Source organism: Bemisia tabaci, chromosome 8 (genome assembly GCF_918797505.1).
Source record: "Bemisia tabaci chromosome 8, PGI_BMITA_v3".
Taxonomy (NCBI): domain Eukaryota; kingdom Metazoa; phylum Arthropoda; class Insecta; order Hemiptera; family Aleyrodidae; genus Bemisia; species Bemisia tabaci.
The window spans coordinates 39,169,278-39,184,615 of NC_092800.1; the positions used below are offsets into that span (position 1 = coordinate 39,169,278).

General features: G+C 34.7%; 1 protein-coding gene across 1 annotated transcript in view; it reads left to right on the forward strand.

Moving 5' to 3' along the window:
• LOC109037090 (Dynein heavy chain at 89D) overlaps positions 1-15,338 on the forward strand; it is a 53,654-nt gene that overhangs the window by 22,503 nt on the left and 15,813 nt on the right. Inside the window, 18 exon segments of the mRNA XM_072303589.1 lie at positions 460-1,640; positions 2,556-2,816; positions 3,318-3,540; positions 3,909-4,096; positions 5,086-5,112; positions 5,579-5,674; positions 6,138-6,287; positions 7,475-7,586; positions 8,377-8,588; positions 9,335-9,523; positions 10,244-10,432; positions 10,715-10,892; positions 11,376-11,519; positions 12,173-12,290; positions 13,246-13,441; positions 13,870-14,067; positions 14,651-14,795; positions 15,134-15,320. Of these exon segments, the coding sequence (XP_072159690.1) occupies positions 460-1,640; positions 2,556-2,816; positions 3,318-3,540; positions 3,909-4,096; positions 5,086-5,112; positions 5,579-5,674; positions 6,138-6,287; positions 7,475-7,586; positions 8,377-8,588; positions 9,335-9,523; positions 10,244-10,432; positions 10,715-10,892; positions 11,376-11,519; positions 12,173-12,290; positions 13,246-13,441; positions 13,870-14,067; positions 14,651-14,795; positions 15,134-15,320 (3,994 nt within the window).

Below are 15,338 nucleotides of genomic sequence, written 5' to 3' on the forward strand. Positions count from 1 at the left end.
TATATTTACATACATGAAAGCCCCATTATTGGAGCTATAGCACAAGTCAAAAAACACTAGGAATTACAATATAAAAATTACATATTATATGAAAAATACAAATTACAATTGAAAATGTTAAATTAAGTGGCGGTTTGTTTGTTTTTGTTTAATTAGTTTGTTATGTTAAAAAAAGTTATTCTTTTACACCAAATAATTTTTAATTTATATATTTATCGCTGGCTTTTATCATTTAATTTTTAGGAACAATTAAAGTTAAATTTTAACTATAGCATGCTCTCAAAAATTACTTTAAACAATCACTAAATTGGTTGTTGCCCGATACAGTTTGCTTGATTTACTGCTTTCCGGCCCCTGCCAAAGTTTGTCGTGTAGACTCTACCCCAGTACTGTTACTATTTTCATGACAAATCAACTTGTTGTTACAGTTTTGCTGATATCTATTTCGTTATTTCCCAGGTTTTGCTGGTGCTGGTAAAAGTGAAACAGTAAGAGATCTTGCCAAAACACTCGGTTTGTTGTGCATCGTCATCCATTGTACTAGCTCAATGGAACTTGGCGTCTTCCAGTTGTGGCTGAAAGGTCTTTGCCAGTGTGGTGCTTGGGGCGTCTTTGAGAATTTAAGCCAAGTCAATTCCTCAACACTCTCTGCTCTGTCCATCCGAATCCAGTCTATATTCTCTGCATCAAAAAATAACCTGAAGAAACTTAATTTGGACGGTCAAGTGCTGGACTTCAAAGACAGTGTCAATCTCTTCGTAACAGTTAATCCGACAAGCAATTCTTCATTTCCAGAACATCTAAAATCATTATTCCGGCCGGTTGCATGCACCATGCCAGACCTAGAATTTATATCCTACGTCTTGCTTTACTCTAAAGGCTTTATCTCTGCGAAGATTCTGTCCAAAAAAATCACTGTGCTATTCAAGTTAGCAGCTGTCAAACTATCGCAACAGCTCCAGTATGATTTTAGTATACGGACGCTCAAACTGACTATTGTAACTGCTGCTGCCAAGAAAGAAGATGTAACGGATGAAACTGTTTTGATTGTGCAAGCTTTAAAGGACGTGTTTTGGCCAAAACTAGTTGAGAGTGATGTTCAACTCTTCAACGAGCTTTTGAAAGATATTTTCGCAGAAGTTTATTATCATCTGACTGTTGATAAAGATTTACTGGCTGTTATCAAAATGTCTTTACAGGAGAACAACTACATTTTGGTGGACAAGCAAATCGAAAAGTGTGCGCAATTATACTACATGCTTCAAATCCACCATGCGTGCATGCTTGTTGGTCCATCTGGTAGTGGTAAATCGGTGATTTTTCAGACGCTGGAGAAAATTCAGAAGAATTTACGTCTTTCAGGAAAGATCCACCCTGTAAATCCGAAGAGCTGTTCTGTTGATGAACTTTTTGGATGTGTCGATTCAAGAGGCGTGTGGAGAGATGGTGTGCTCAGTTCAATTTTCCGAACAATAAATGCCGCAAACTACGCGAAAGAAAGAAAATACATTTTATTTGATGGAGAAATCGACTCAACCTGGGTGGAAAATCTGTCTTCGGTGATTGACCAGACAAAATTGTTGACACTTGGTAATGGAGAACGGATTCAGCTACTGTCACACTGTGCTTTGCTCTTCGAGGTCTGGAACGCTTGAGTATATTTAATCATCTCCTCATTGATAGCTAAACTTAGAAAATGCATACTTCAAAAGCTTTCAAAAATTTAATTCTTATTGTAAGTTTTGGGAGAAATTGAACCAAATTTACTGCAGACAATTTCTAAGATATATTCTTTACACTTGCTCGCAAGAAAATACTGGAAGTTTGCAAGAAACAACATTACTCAATCCTATATCCTCCCCCAAAAAAAAGAAGAAAAAAAGGATTGTCAGGAATCTTGGAATAGTGCACTTTAAAATGAATTCTTCAGAGTTCAGCTGTTCATTTGTTGATAGCTGTAGATTCAGCGATAGGTCGTTTAAAGATATTTTTTGTTTAATTCAGCATTTATTCTTAATTCTAGAGGGTTTTTTTTTTTGGACATTGAATCGTTTAAAGTGTCAAAGGAAGAGATTTTTTTGTTCAAAGTTAAGAAGTCCATTGTCAATCTGGATGGAGTTAGAAATTATAGTCATATCTTCATCGCAGTGTTTCAAAATCTCTCCTGTTTTAAATTTTTAGAAGGAAACCAACCAACATCCTTATTCAAAAATTATTGAAATTTTTCTTGCCCATATGAAGGTTAATAACTTCACAAAAGTTTTAGCAACAATTTGGTTAGTTTACCTCCAAAAAATTAAAATAGGCGATGAGATTTTGAAACAACGCAATGTAGACTTGACTGTTTTGCTTACCTATCCACCTATCTTTATTAGTATTCAATGGAGTCAAAATTTCCTCTGTTGAGGCATGTAGTTTACGAACCTATTGTTGGGGCAAGACTACATTTTATGCCCTACTCTTTTGAATCTGACCAATGAAAAAAGTTCTGTGCATTTCACTGCTTGTATTACTTAATTTTCACACTGAAAAAAAAATGTCCCAAAATGTTATAGGTGAGCCATCTTCACAACACGCCTCCAGCAATTGTGTCTCGATTTGGGCTAATTTATGTCTGCCCATCGGACTTGGGTTATGAGGCGGTTTGGGAGCGATGGTTGAATAAGTTCTGTCACGATGAGAATATCAAATCCCTCAGAGAATTTTCACAGAAATACCTGAAACCCATCTTGAAGTTCATCCTGGCCGAAAAACATGATTTTGAAGAGAGGCGACTGCCCGTTCAAACCGTGTTACCTTTATCAAGCTTGAACATGGTACGTGTATTTTTTGCACTTATTTATTCAATTTCACCTTCTTTACCTTACATATTCTGGTACTTCTATCTCTTGCTTTCCTATTGTTTGACCCGAATAAGTTGATCACAATATTTGCATTTTAGTTCACAAATGCCAGATTTGTCTTTTTATATTCTATTTGGTTTGACTTTTAAATTTTTGTGAAAGATTAATTTAGTATTTTTTTTTTTTTTTTTTTTTTTACTGGTACAGTGCCTATTGTATTTTTATCTTTTGAAAATTCTTCTAAATTCATTGTAAAATTGTGGATGTAACGTTATTATTCCTAATTGACCTTCCTCTTGTTTTTTTTCTCCTTGTAGGTTACACATACATCAGTCGGACAGAGTTTAGATAGACTCAGAAACGAGTTTGAGTTTTTATAAAAATTGAGAAAGTTGTGACTATAAATTCCTGTCCTACATTAATCATCTGTTAAACTTCTCTGTACTTACTACATTTTTTTAATGCTTTATACAGGTAACTCAATTCTGTTTTATTATGGACGTTCTATTACAAAACATCAAATCAAAAAAACACAAAATCCCGGATGAAATCTTAGAGGCACTTTTCATCGAGGGGTTGTATGCATCTTTTGGAGTAATTATCACAGCTGCTGAAAGAAATGCATTTGACTCTTTTGTTAAAAATCTAACCGGCTTCTCGTTGGTTGATAGAGACGAGAACAACCTCGTCGGATTGCGTAAGTACTTATATGTTTTAAACCATGTAAAAAGGAGACATGAACTTCGAGTTAGCTATTCTTTTAAATTCTAAGGCGGTACCAAATTTAATAAAATGTTCAAGCCAAGCATTTTTTAGATAAACACAGCTAAATTTATCCAAGCCAAACATAATAAAATCTGTCTAAAGGAAGGAAAATGGTGGAAGAAAAACATGTCAAACCAAGGGATATAAGAAACTGTTCTGGTGCATATGATGGTTTCCTCCAGCCTAAGGAGGTCTCCAAAATTAGATTTTTACCTTTGTCTAAAAAGAGATAAATAAAGTAGACAATGTTAATGGCTTTCTAACCAAAATTTTGACCGCTGTAAAATTTCAATGTTTTAGAGAGCTTGCCATCAGAAAAGTCTTTGTACGACTGTTACGTAGATGTCGAAAAGAAGTGCTGGTCAGCATGGGAGGATACAATATCGCCATCTGCACCAAGTGGAACATTTTGTCCTAAATTCCGTGACATCTTCATTCCAACTGCTGATTCCTCAAAATTACTCTCCTACTTGCAGCGGATAAATGAGGTGCAAAACAGTTAAATTGATTTAAAATTATAGATTCCAGTAAGAATTTCAATATTTTAAACAGCGATCCTCATCATCTTGAGTATGTTTACCCTTTGCACATGAGTATTTACTCCCATTCGGCAGAATCGTTCTATGGGTTTCGCTCAAGTCTTGACTTGCGGTCAACGAAAACTCTCTTGCTGATAGATGGAAAAATAATGAACTGCACACAGTGAAAATTAGTATTGATTAACGGAGATCCTTTGTTCACTGCACAGAAATAGTACTAAATATCTTTAAAGAAATCAAATGTGCACTTTTGTTCTCCTTTAAAATTAACAATTTTGTGGTAGAAAAACAATTTTTTTTCTATTCTAGGCATTTATCAATTATATGAAGATGAAGATGCACAATTTTTACATCACTGTAACCGGGTCAATTTCCTTCTGCTGAATGCGATCCATTTTAATCCCAAATAATACTAATTTTGTTAGAGGGCTTGTAGTACTAAAAAAAAAATTGACTGTCCACTGGCGAAGAGGCCTTAATTCAGAGCGTTCAAATTTTCAGAAGTCAAGATTTTGTCCAGTTCAGTAAAAAAAATCAGATCTTAAAGAATGGGAAAATAAACAAAATCTCAGACCAATAGACCAAATTGCGAGCAGTTTAATTTATTATTTTGCCATTCAAAGGCTTATTTCACTAAAATCTGGCAATTTTACTAAATTTTTTGTTTAGAACAATGTTATTATTGCGCAAACCTATACACCCACAATAACTCCAATTCGATTTGACATTTTTGAACATTTATATTCTTATAGTGTTTGTATCTGGAACATTTTTGTATGCTCTGTTATCATTAACTCAACGCTGAGTCTATGCGTTTTGAGGTCTCTTTCTCAATGGATGGTTAAATTAAAGAATATCTACTTAGTAAATTTTTGCCTAAATCAGTACCAGTCAGTTCTTTGTATCACACTAATTGTCTTATTTTGTCTTTTTTTCAGCATTATTTCAAAGGAAAACCCCAGTTAGTAAGTTGAACCTTTGTTTAATCCAAAATGTCTTAAAAACACGGAGTGTATGTAATATTTTCCTACAAACATTTTTCCAATCTGCAAATTTCAATTTTGAATAAAGCTTTCAAATTTTGTAACCCAAAATTTCTGAAAAACGATAAAATTTTAAGGAAATCCTATAAACATGAACGCAAAGTAATCATCTCATTTGATATTGGTTGTGTAAAAACACAAGTTCAAACTAATATCCAAAAATTCTTATATTTCTAGGGCTTAATTTTATGATATTGTTATTTTCTTGTCTTGTGTTGAGTTCTCGCCTTTTTATAATTTTTTTTTTCTTGTAAAAAAGAAATCAGCATTAACAAATAAAATAAGTCTTTACCGTCCTCAGTGAGTCCGAAGTTCAGTATTAGTTAAGGAACTTAATTGACCTTTCATATCTTGTTAAACATCTACTCACCTGTTCTCTTTGATTTAGGAATTGAAAAATCCAACTGTGCTGATCAGCGAAGGAAGCACATATAAGACAGCAATTATGAACAATTTCTTACGAAATCTCAGCTGTGATGAGTTTGTAAGTTGATTCTTTGCTCTTACGCCTCTTTCAAAATACACTCAGTTTTTTCTTCTTTTTTTTTTGAGAAATCTGAAGAGAATAACCGAAGTTCAAGGGAGATTTTTTTTTTTCTTAACAATTTCTTCCATGTAAATTTAGCGAAGTCAAAATTGAATTTATCTTTTAAAACAGAATATTTCACAGCAAATTCTAAAATTTAAAATTCTTACGATTTTTATCTGAAATTCAGCTTTCAGTTTTAATGAATGTAATCATCATTCTAGAGCAGAGTAATTCTCTTTCTATTAGAGTCTCATGAATTGAGAGAATGTAGAATTCCAAAGATAGCTCTGATATTATTTGGTTTGCTGGAGTGAATTCTTTTATGGAGTAATCTGCTATAGTTTAACACTTAAAAATTGTTTACGTAGCAAATTTTACTGTCCGTCAAGTTGTAATCCTTACCCCTGTTTTTCTCAAGGCACAACTGAAAATCAGTTTCTCTGCACAAACAAATTCTTCTGTCGTACAAAGCTGCTTAGAAACAATGATATCTAAACGCACAAAAAGTATCTATGGGCCTGCGGAGAAAAAATTGGTATGCTTTTTTGATGACCTCAGCGCACCAAAGGTAGGCATATCTTTATTCATTACTTTAAACTCATCTTGAAATTGTTTACCTCCCACAATGGGTCACTAAACCATGAACGAATTTTGACTTGCGAATATAGTTTTCTGAAGGAAAATGACGCGTATAACACGATGCGAACATTAAAAACGCAAACAAGTAACTCAATTACCGAGAAATGCGCAGTTCAAATCGCTCAATTTGTACCCAACTTTAAAACGCCCCTCTTTCACGCCGCACCAAATTATGTCATCCGGCACCAATCAGAGGCGGGCACGGGTTCCACGACGTCCGTCAAATGTCTATCTATTCTTCGTATATGAGAACAATACGAAAGTCGAAATTATATCTTTTGAATTCAAGACTAAAATCTCATTCATATGTTAGCTGTAATAAACAAGTAGCAACTCCACATTGAAATACGTTTTATTTTAACAAACATCAGAGGAAAATGAAAGAAGATTGCGATATGACTACCGCAGTACATCAACCGCGTCAGTTTCCCGCCATTCGGGTGCGTTTGAAATGTCTTGCAGTTTTTAGATTTTTCAAAAGCGGTTTTCTCCGCGATTTTGGCTCCATGAAAATGCGGAAAAATCACCACGTTATCTCCTCACATAGTCCTTTCAGAATATTCAATAAAATAAAAAAGGTTTAGTGACCCATTGTAGTATGTTTTATCCCGCAACTGTATCCAATGTAACCTGCCATTTTTCTCACGTAGTCATATTGAGTACGGATGGAAGTGCAAAAAATATCTTTGATCAGTGGAAAATATCCTATGCCCTCAAGATTCTCGTAGAAATGAAATTATAAGTTACTAAAAATAATCAAAAGATATCGAAAATAACTTATGTTTATCATGTAACATAACACAGGGTGTTTATCAAAAGGATTTTCCCGATTCTATCAGGATTGGAGGTCAATCTGGACTTAATCCCAATTTCATCAAGAGTTGAGGAAAAATCCGTCTTAAAATCAGGATTTGAGATCTCCGCAAAAAATCAAGATTTGGAACAATTATGAAATCAGGATTTGGAAAAATTATGAAATCAGGATTTGGAAAAATTATGAAATCAGGATTTAGCAGTCAAAAATCAGGATTTCCCAAAATGAAAAAAACTAGACACCCTGTAACAGGTACTCTAAGAACATTACCCCTAATTTGGATTTCCTTTTTATTTTGGAAGGCGGATGAGCATGGTTGTCAACAAGTAATAGCGTTTTTGCGCTCATTGTATGAGAAACATGGTTTCTATCATCAGGGTGAAAACATCCAGTGGAGAAATGTCAAAGATCTAGGTAAGTAACAATTTATTATTACATGTATTTTTTTTTTAAAAAAAGAAGAAAAAAATTCTAAGTTGAATGGATTAATCATCAATTCACATCGTACTGAACTGATAAACAATTAATTAGAAAAAGTATACAGCACATATAGCACTCGCTCAGGTGCTGTGTGTTAGCACGGCAACCAAGTCAGACTCCGCTTAGCTTCACAATAGAGGCTGTTCCCTCATTTTCAGTCCTTGTCAAGTGAATCTATGTATTTATGCTGGTCATTGAATGAAACTCAATTTTTTTTTATCGAGATCATGCCAGTGATTTTTCCATGACTGCTCCCGTAAAGGGGATCTACACCCTAGATCAAGCACTCTTATCCAGCGACTATCAGTGAATACCTTTTAAAGATATCAATTATGGTAGACTCTAAACAGTTAATGCGGTTGGTGTCTACAGAATGGTAATAACACTTCTCATTAGAGAGAATGCTCAGCTTCTTTTTAACCCCAGATTTGGTCCGCATCAAATCAAAAACAGCTGGGCTGAGTGAGCCTACCCTACCCTAGGTCATCATACTGTCTCTCATAAATTTGTATTCTTAACTTATTGAGAAAAATTAAGGGCTTTAAGAAATCTGTTTGATAGCAAAGTTTATCAAAATTATGGCACAATACGGAATTTGCCTCCAGGAGACTTCAATTTTGTGATTTTAGAATTTATTTTGGAAATTTTCATTGCTCTTCACAAAATTTAAAGAGAAAAATTTATTTATTTAAGTTCTAACCTTGGCTTTTTGTTTTTAATTAAGGCTATTATGCAGCAATGTGCTGTGGTCATAACGGAAGCGGAGTTGATCCACGATTTTTGTCTCTGGTGTACGTTGTCAACGTGACCCAGCTCTCTGACTTAATTGTCACGAATATATTTTCAACAATTTTGCAAAATCATACTCGTGATTTCGGAAAAGATATACAGACGATTGTTCCAGATGTAATCAAAGCAACTTCCGAGATGTTCCAAGTAAGTTTTGTACAACAATTATTTCAAATTTTTACACGGATTTCAGTTTTAGTACTACTTAAAGGTTTTCTTGCTTTATTAAGCCATGTTTTTGGAATTATCAGCGGCAAATATGAACGTTGTCTTTTTTGCCGCTGATACCGATAGTAAGTATTGAGGATTATCTATGTGGAAAAGGATCCCAGTCTAAATTTGCCCAAAATTGTGCCACTGCTGCCAAAGTGAAAAACTGGTTCTGCAAATATTTTGGGATAGAAAATTCCCAAAAATGTGAAACCAAACCAGAGTTATGGCGGATTAAATTTTGCAACTCCAAAAACGCAGTTTCAAGAAAAACTCTAAAAAATTCTAATATTGGATAAATAAGTAAGACGAGCTGTAAAAAAATGAATTAAACAATGAGTCAGTAACATTTTCTTCTCAACTTGCTTGTATTTGCAATCAGGAAATCGTTTTCACCAATACCACTCTGATTTTATATAGGTTGTATTTTCGAAAATGTTTTACTGTTTTAGCAAGTTCTAAATGATGCTGTGACCCAGAGGCCAAATCGTGTCTGGAAAAACAGGCATACTTTAACATACTCGAAATGATTCACCATGACACTTAAGTCAGTGCATTTCAGTGCAGTTTCAGCTCATTGATAGGTGATGCGTCTTGCATGAGTGCTGACAAAACTCAGCTCCCGGATTCAACTTCTAACATTCATATTAATCTACTCTTTCCCCAATTTTTGCTGGTTCCAGATATTGAGAACAGAAGCCCCACCAATACCACACAAATTCCATTACGCTTTCAGCTTGCGAGATTTCAGCAAAGTTGTGGCTGGGCTGTGCCTCACAACCAGTAGGATTTTCACCACCGCCCAACAGTTCATTAGGGTCTGGAGGAATGAGTTCACCCGAGTGACCTGTGATCGACTTATTACAAAAAAGGTAATTTTGCCCTTTTTCAGGTTTGTTTTTCCGATTCCATTTGTTTCTGATAGCTGAATAAAGCATGAGTCCTGGATTTGAGTGTCCTAAATTTTAGGATATTAACTTGTGCAATAGTAGGGTGGTTGCAGGCAGAGAAAATCCAGGAAGTTCAGGAATTTAAGCGACCCTGGAAAAGTTAGAGAAAATTAATGAGTTCATAAGAAAAGTTAGGAAATTCTGCAATGTGCGCTGTCCCAGTAACTTCAGCATAGAATATATTAGTTTTTACTCCCCTCTAAAGATCGCTACTCGACTGTTTCAGGATGGTGTTTGCTGAAGGTGGCTTTAATTTTAAAAAGAGTATAAGTATCCACCGTTTCAAATATTGTAGGGTGGAGCCATCCATTAATATTTTATCGCTTCTAGAAGCAAGGGACTGGGTTTTTATACAGCATTACACAAAAAAGTCACTAGGACAGGTGTTTTAAAAATTGTAAAAATAGTAGTGAAAAATTCCTGAACATCCCTTCAGGGATTTTTTTTTTAATTCATATAATATGAAGGAAATTACCTTGATTTAAGTCACTGAAATATTATTATGCAATCCTAAATACTCTGAATAGTTTTCATATCGATGGCAAGTCTCTTCAAATGTACAAAATGATTTTGGAATGTAAATTGTGTCAATTCTAGAAAATAATTTCTAACTTCTGTTCTATGATCATGTGCCTGATTCAGGATAACAGTCTGATTCAAAATTTATTTGAAGGGGTTATTGAGAAGTACTTTCCCAGTAGCCTGAACTATGTAATTCGGGATCCGCTGCTGTTTGGTGACTTCCGCAATGCTGTAATTGGAGACGCAAATCCACGCAGGGACTATGAAGATTTACTCGACTATGATGCTGTATTTCACCTCTTTGAAGAAGTAAATTTTTTTAAATTACTTAGTTATTTATTTTTTATTTTATTTTAGTTTTTATTATCTTATTTTATTTTTGCCACAGCAGTGCTGATAGAATTGTACTGTTGCTAGTGTAATCGAAAGAGGGAAAAACGGACGATATGAAATGCTCACTTTTTTTTGCAATTTTAGGTCTGTGAGAAATGCAACTTGAACATCATTTTATACTGCAGTTGCGACCAATGAAACTTTCAAGGAGGTTTTCTTACAATGAGATCAAATTATATTTTTTCGAATAATTTTCAGGTTTTATTGAAGTATAATGAGCAGAATGCACCAATGCGAATGATTTTATTCAACGATGCATTAGAGCATCTCACCCGTCTTCAGCGCATATTCCGATTAAGCGATGGTCACGTTTTATTCCTTGGCCCAGGTGGCATCGGGAAGCAGAGCCTCATTCGTTTGGCTGCTTTTACCGCTGGTGAGATTATTTATCATATCCTCACTGTTGTCTTCTTCACGAAATAACTCATCTTTCTCAAAAAAGTATACCGTAACACCAAACAAAGCATGCCAAAATTTTAGAGTACTATCTAATTTTCCATTGAAATCTGGTTGAAATAACGGATTACTTGAGCTTCAATTTCGTTGACCTGAAATTATATTAGACATCAATCGAATTCTTAACGACCAAGGCCGAATTAACCTTCTTACAGTCTCAATTAACACTATGAAAGAAATTAAGATTAAAGGAGTACCCAGAGGAACTAAATGGGAAAAACATTTGCTATTAAAATTAAATCAACCCAAAAACAAAAAAGCCAACCAAAAAGGAAAACCAAAGCTAATAGAAAAAACAAAATGTGAAGAACAAGAGAAAGTATAAGGAACCAAACCTAAAATATTAATAAACAATATATCAGAGGTGTCAAATTTAATCTTTTCATTTTTGTTTTTTTGGCAGGTTGCAAAGTTTTTGGCATCAGCTATTCTCTCAGCTACAGTTTGTTTGACTTCGAGAGAGAAATCAAGCAAGTTCTCATCAGTGCGGGAGTGTCAACGAAAAACTTCATTCTTTTTCTAGACACTACTCAGATAATAGATGACGGTAATCTCCCTTTTTGCAAAATTCTAACTTTCCCACTGATTTTTTACTGTTTGGTTGCATCTAAAACTCTATGACACTTTGAATCGGCCTCTAGACAAGGTATAAATATTAGCACCACACTTGTTTTCTCTCCAAAATTTCACAAAGAAAACAAATCTTCCTACGAAAAATTTGAAAATCATCCCCTGAAGAAGATAGAAGGGTTTATAATTAATACTGATTAAATGGCAAAAATACAAATGAAGTCACTTATGTACCTTCATCCTACAGCCATTTGATCTATGGTTTAAGCACTTGTCAATATCTCATTCATGACTTGGTTTCTAGATGTTCCGTTGTGTGAATCGTTTTCTCCACAAGATTTGGGAAAAGAATAAGTGTCTTTTTTGTCTTTTACTGGTCTGATCATATTTGGAATCAATGTTTGTCTTGTCAGGAGAGATTTAAATATTTTGAAGTGTAGCGTAGATATTTTATGTTCAGTGCTGAAGCTTTTCACTAAAAGATTGAAGCAAGGATGAACATTTTGAAACCCCTCAATTTAGTTTTTTTGTGTTTTTTTTTTTTGTTTCTTTTTTCACTCAGCTATGTCTACTGAACGTAGTTGAAGTTTAAAATGAAGATAATTTTTTAAAAAATCCACTTTTTTGCAGGCTGTTATGAAATTTTGAACGAAATAATTACGTCTTGCGTTCGTCCAACTTTTTTCAATCCAACCGACAAGGAGATTGTTGTGAGTCAACTAAAGAATGACCTTCCTAATTCAACTGAGTAAGTCTAAAGAATTTCTTTACAAAGACACATTCTATTCCATTTTATGTTAATCCATCTCAACACTATCTATTTTGAGTGTCGCCTACCTCTTTACCTACTTCTTACAATCAAAGTCTATTCATACCACTTACAAGACAAAATTGTCCATATTTTACAAATAGAAATTACAATATCTGGCTCAGTTCAGAACCAATGTATGTACCATTAGTTTCCCTATGCAAATAAGTTTTTTTTATAGATGAACCAGAAACTGTAGTTCCTAATTGCAAAATGTAGGCCCATTGGATGAATATAATCGGAATCAGCCTAATTATATCTCTGCTGTGATAGCAAAGAGAGCAGTAGGTGCATTCCTGTATGAGCCATGATTAGCATATGCTTTTATGTGTCTCAAAGTTCATCCCTGCATGCTCTTACTGATCTCTGCGCTATTATGGTAGATCAGACGCCGCCTGATTTTTTCTCATGTTCAGTTTTTGTCCAGAAAACTAAGAAACACTCGAACCTAAAATTTTATTTGTAGTTTCTTCATAATCTAGGGTAAATTCACAGAAACTTTTTGAAGTTGAGAAAAAATATATTGAACATGAAAACAGTCTTCTATTTTCGTCCTTAACATTGAGTCTTATTGAGGAATAAATCTTCAAACCTCCTTTTCTCTGTCCAAACCCAATATGACTTCGTCTCTGTTAACTTACCTCATAGTTATTTGTGAATATTTTCGAATGTGTGAAACCCTCAGGAATTTTTCAGAAAAACTGTCCAATAGTTTTCATCCCAGAAAATGAAACATTAGCGAAGAGCAGCGTTACTGTCAGAAGTGTGCATTTTATTTTACCTTCGTAATTGATTTGATCATGTAACTTGCTTAGTTAACTTTGCTCGTTCTTTCATCAAATCTTAACCTTTCTGCGCCAACTAAAGTAAATTCATATATTATTTGATTCAACAGTGAAGATATCTGGTCAAGATTCTTGATAAATTGTGTGGAAAACATCCATATTGCAATGACGGTGTCTCTCGAGACTAACGCGCTGCGACGGCTCTGCCAAAATTATCCTGGCTTGGCTAAAAGTATGTACCTGAATTGGGGCTTCAGCTGGCCTGCAGAGGCATTCAGCATTATTGCTAATACATTTTTATCCCACGTAAGTTTATTTTATCTTAAATTCTCCCTTACTCTCTTTTTCCTCCAATATCACCATATTTCTCACAATATCAAAGTCTAGAATAGCTTCTTCATGTGGAAATTCCTTAATTTAATTTATTTCTAAGTTAAAAGTGAACAAAAATGTTTCTCCCTCTCATCATCATTGATCAAACCGGCCTTTGCATTCAAATCCATCCATGTAATTAACAGGTTTTTTTGGGGTGTAATTAACATTCTTGTCCCAGCATGAAGCCTTATAGTAAAAAAATCGTTGAACGGTGATTTTTGCAAAGTGACAATAGCAAAGTTGTTCCTGTGTAATTTGTAACGCAACTTTTAAATATCCCTAAGCACTGTAATTGTCAAAACAATCACTAATCCTTTACATTAATATGTCATCTCATTGACTGATTTTTCTATTTTCAGCAAGATTTGTTACCGGACGATTACGTTGAGGGTGTGATAGAACAGTTGGTCTATGCTCATACAACAATTGATAAGTATGTTATGGAATACAGGGCCCAATTTCAGAGACAAGTTTACGTTACGTGCTCTAGCTTTTTCAATTGCATTCACACTTTACTTGATCTATTAGATGAAAGGCATTCTTTCCTCTGCACTGAGGTAGGTATTCTGACTTTTTTTTATCGTCAATTTAATTGACAAGGATACACTTGTTACCTACATGATTCATGCAATTTGTTACGCAACTTAAACTGGCATGGTATCCTGCTTGCAAACTGTAGTAAAAAAATGTTTTTGACCCTGGTTTGACGCAAGCACCTGGTCCTAGATACGTACAGTGAATTTCATTTATGCTCAGTGTTTGAAACTTGGCACGAAGTCGTATCAGCCATCTGGCCTGCAACTTTTTTTCTTAGGGGCCATCTCAGATTTCTTAGGGGCCAAAATGAAAAATTGCTCTTTCGAAATGCCTCGAGTCAGGAATACGGCAAAAAATCCTAAAAACGGAGTTCAACAACGATTTTCTCAGCGGCCAAGCCTTAGCCACTAGTTTCATTTCTTAGCAGCCAAAGGCGATTTCTTACTGACAAATTGCTGTTTGGCTGCCATGTGTCTCAAACACTGTTCGTGCTACAATTTCTTGAAGCCAGGGTCACAGCATAACATCCAACTTTTCATATTATTAAGAGTATTCCAGCGAAATTGATCCTTATCTCCTTCAATTTTTCCCTCTAATTTTCAGCAAGAAAACCTCAAGAATGGAATCGCAAAAATTAAAGAAGTTTTTGAACATGCAGAGGAGTTAAAAGCGAAGCTTGCAATCCATTCATTTATGATCAGTGAGAAAGCAGAGGAGATCCAAAAAACGCTAGAAGATATAAATGCTGGTATGTAATGTCACACTCCCCTTTAATTTGAACTGATTTGATTTTCACTTAATTTATCAGCATTTAGACTAAAAGAGTCAATTTCAAAAGCATACGGAATAGTTCTAAAGCTGAACTTCAATGAGGTTAATGGTTACAGTTTTTGCAGTCGAAGCTCAAATTTAATATTCATACTGATAATCCTAAGGAAAATATGATAGTTTTCTGGAACTTCAAAGGTTGTCTCACGAAAAATTCACAATAAAATTCCAAAGTCTCTACCCTGAAGATCCGAATGATTTTGAGCAATTTAATATCTTACCTTGCACTTAATAATCTTCCAATGGTCTTCCTTACAGCGGAAAAAGTAGGGGAAGAGGTGAAAGAAGAAGTAAGCGAAAGACAGAAAGAGATGGAAGTTATTTCCAAGGAGTTGATTGACGAAAAGTGTGAAGTAGAAGAAATGTCTTCTAAAATTGCGCCCTCGCTGGTTGCGGCCAAAGAAACACTCCGCCACTTGGATCAAGAGGATATCTCAGAAATCTGGTAAATTCCCAGAATTTT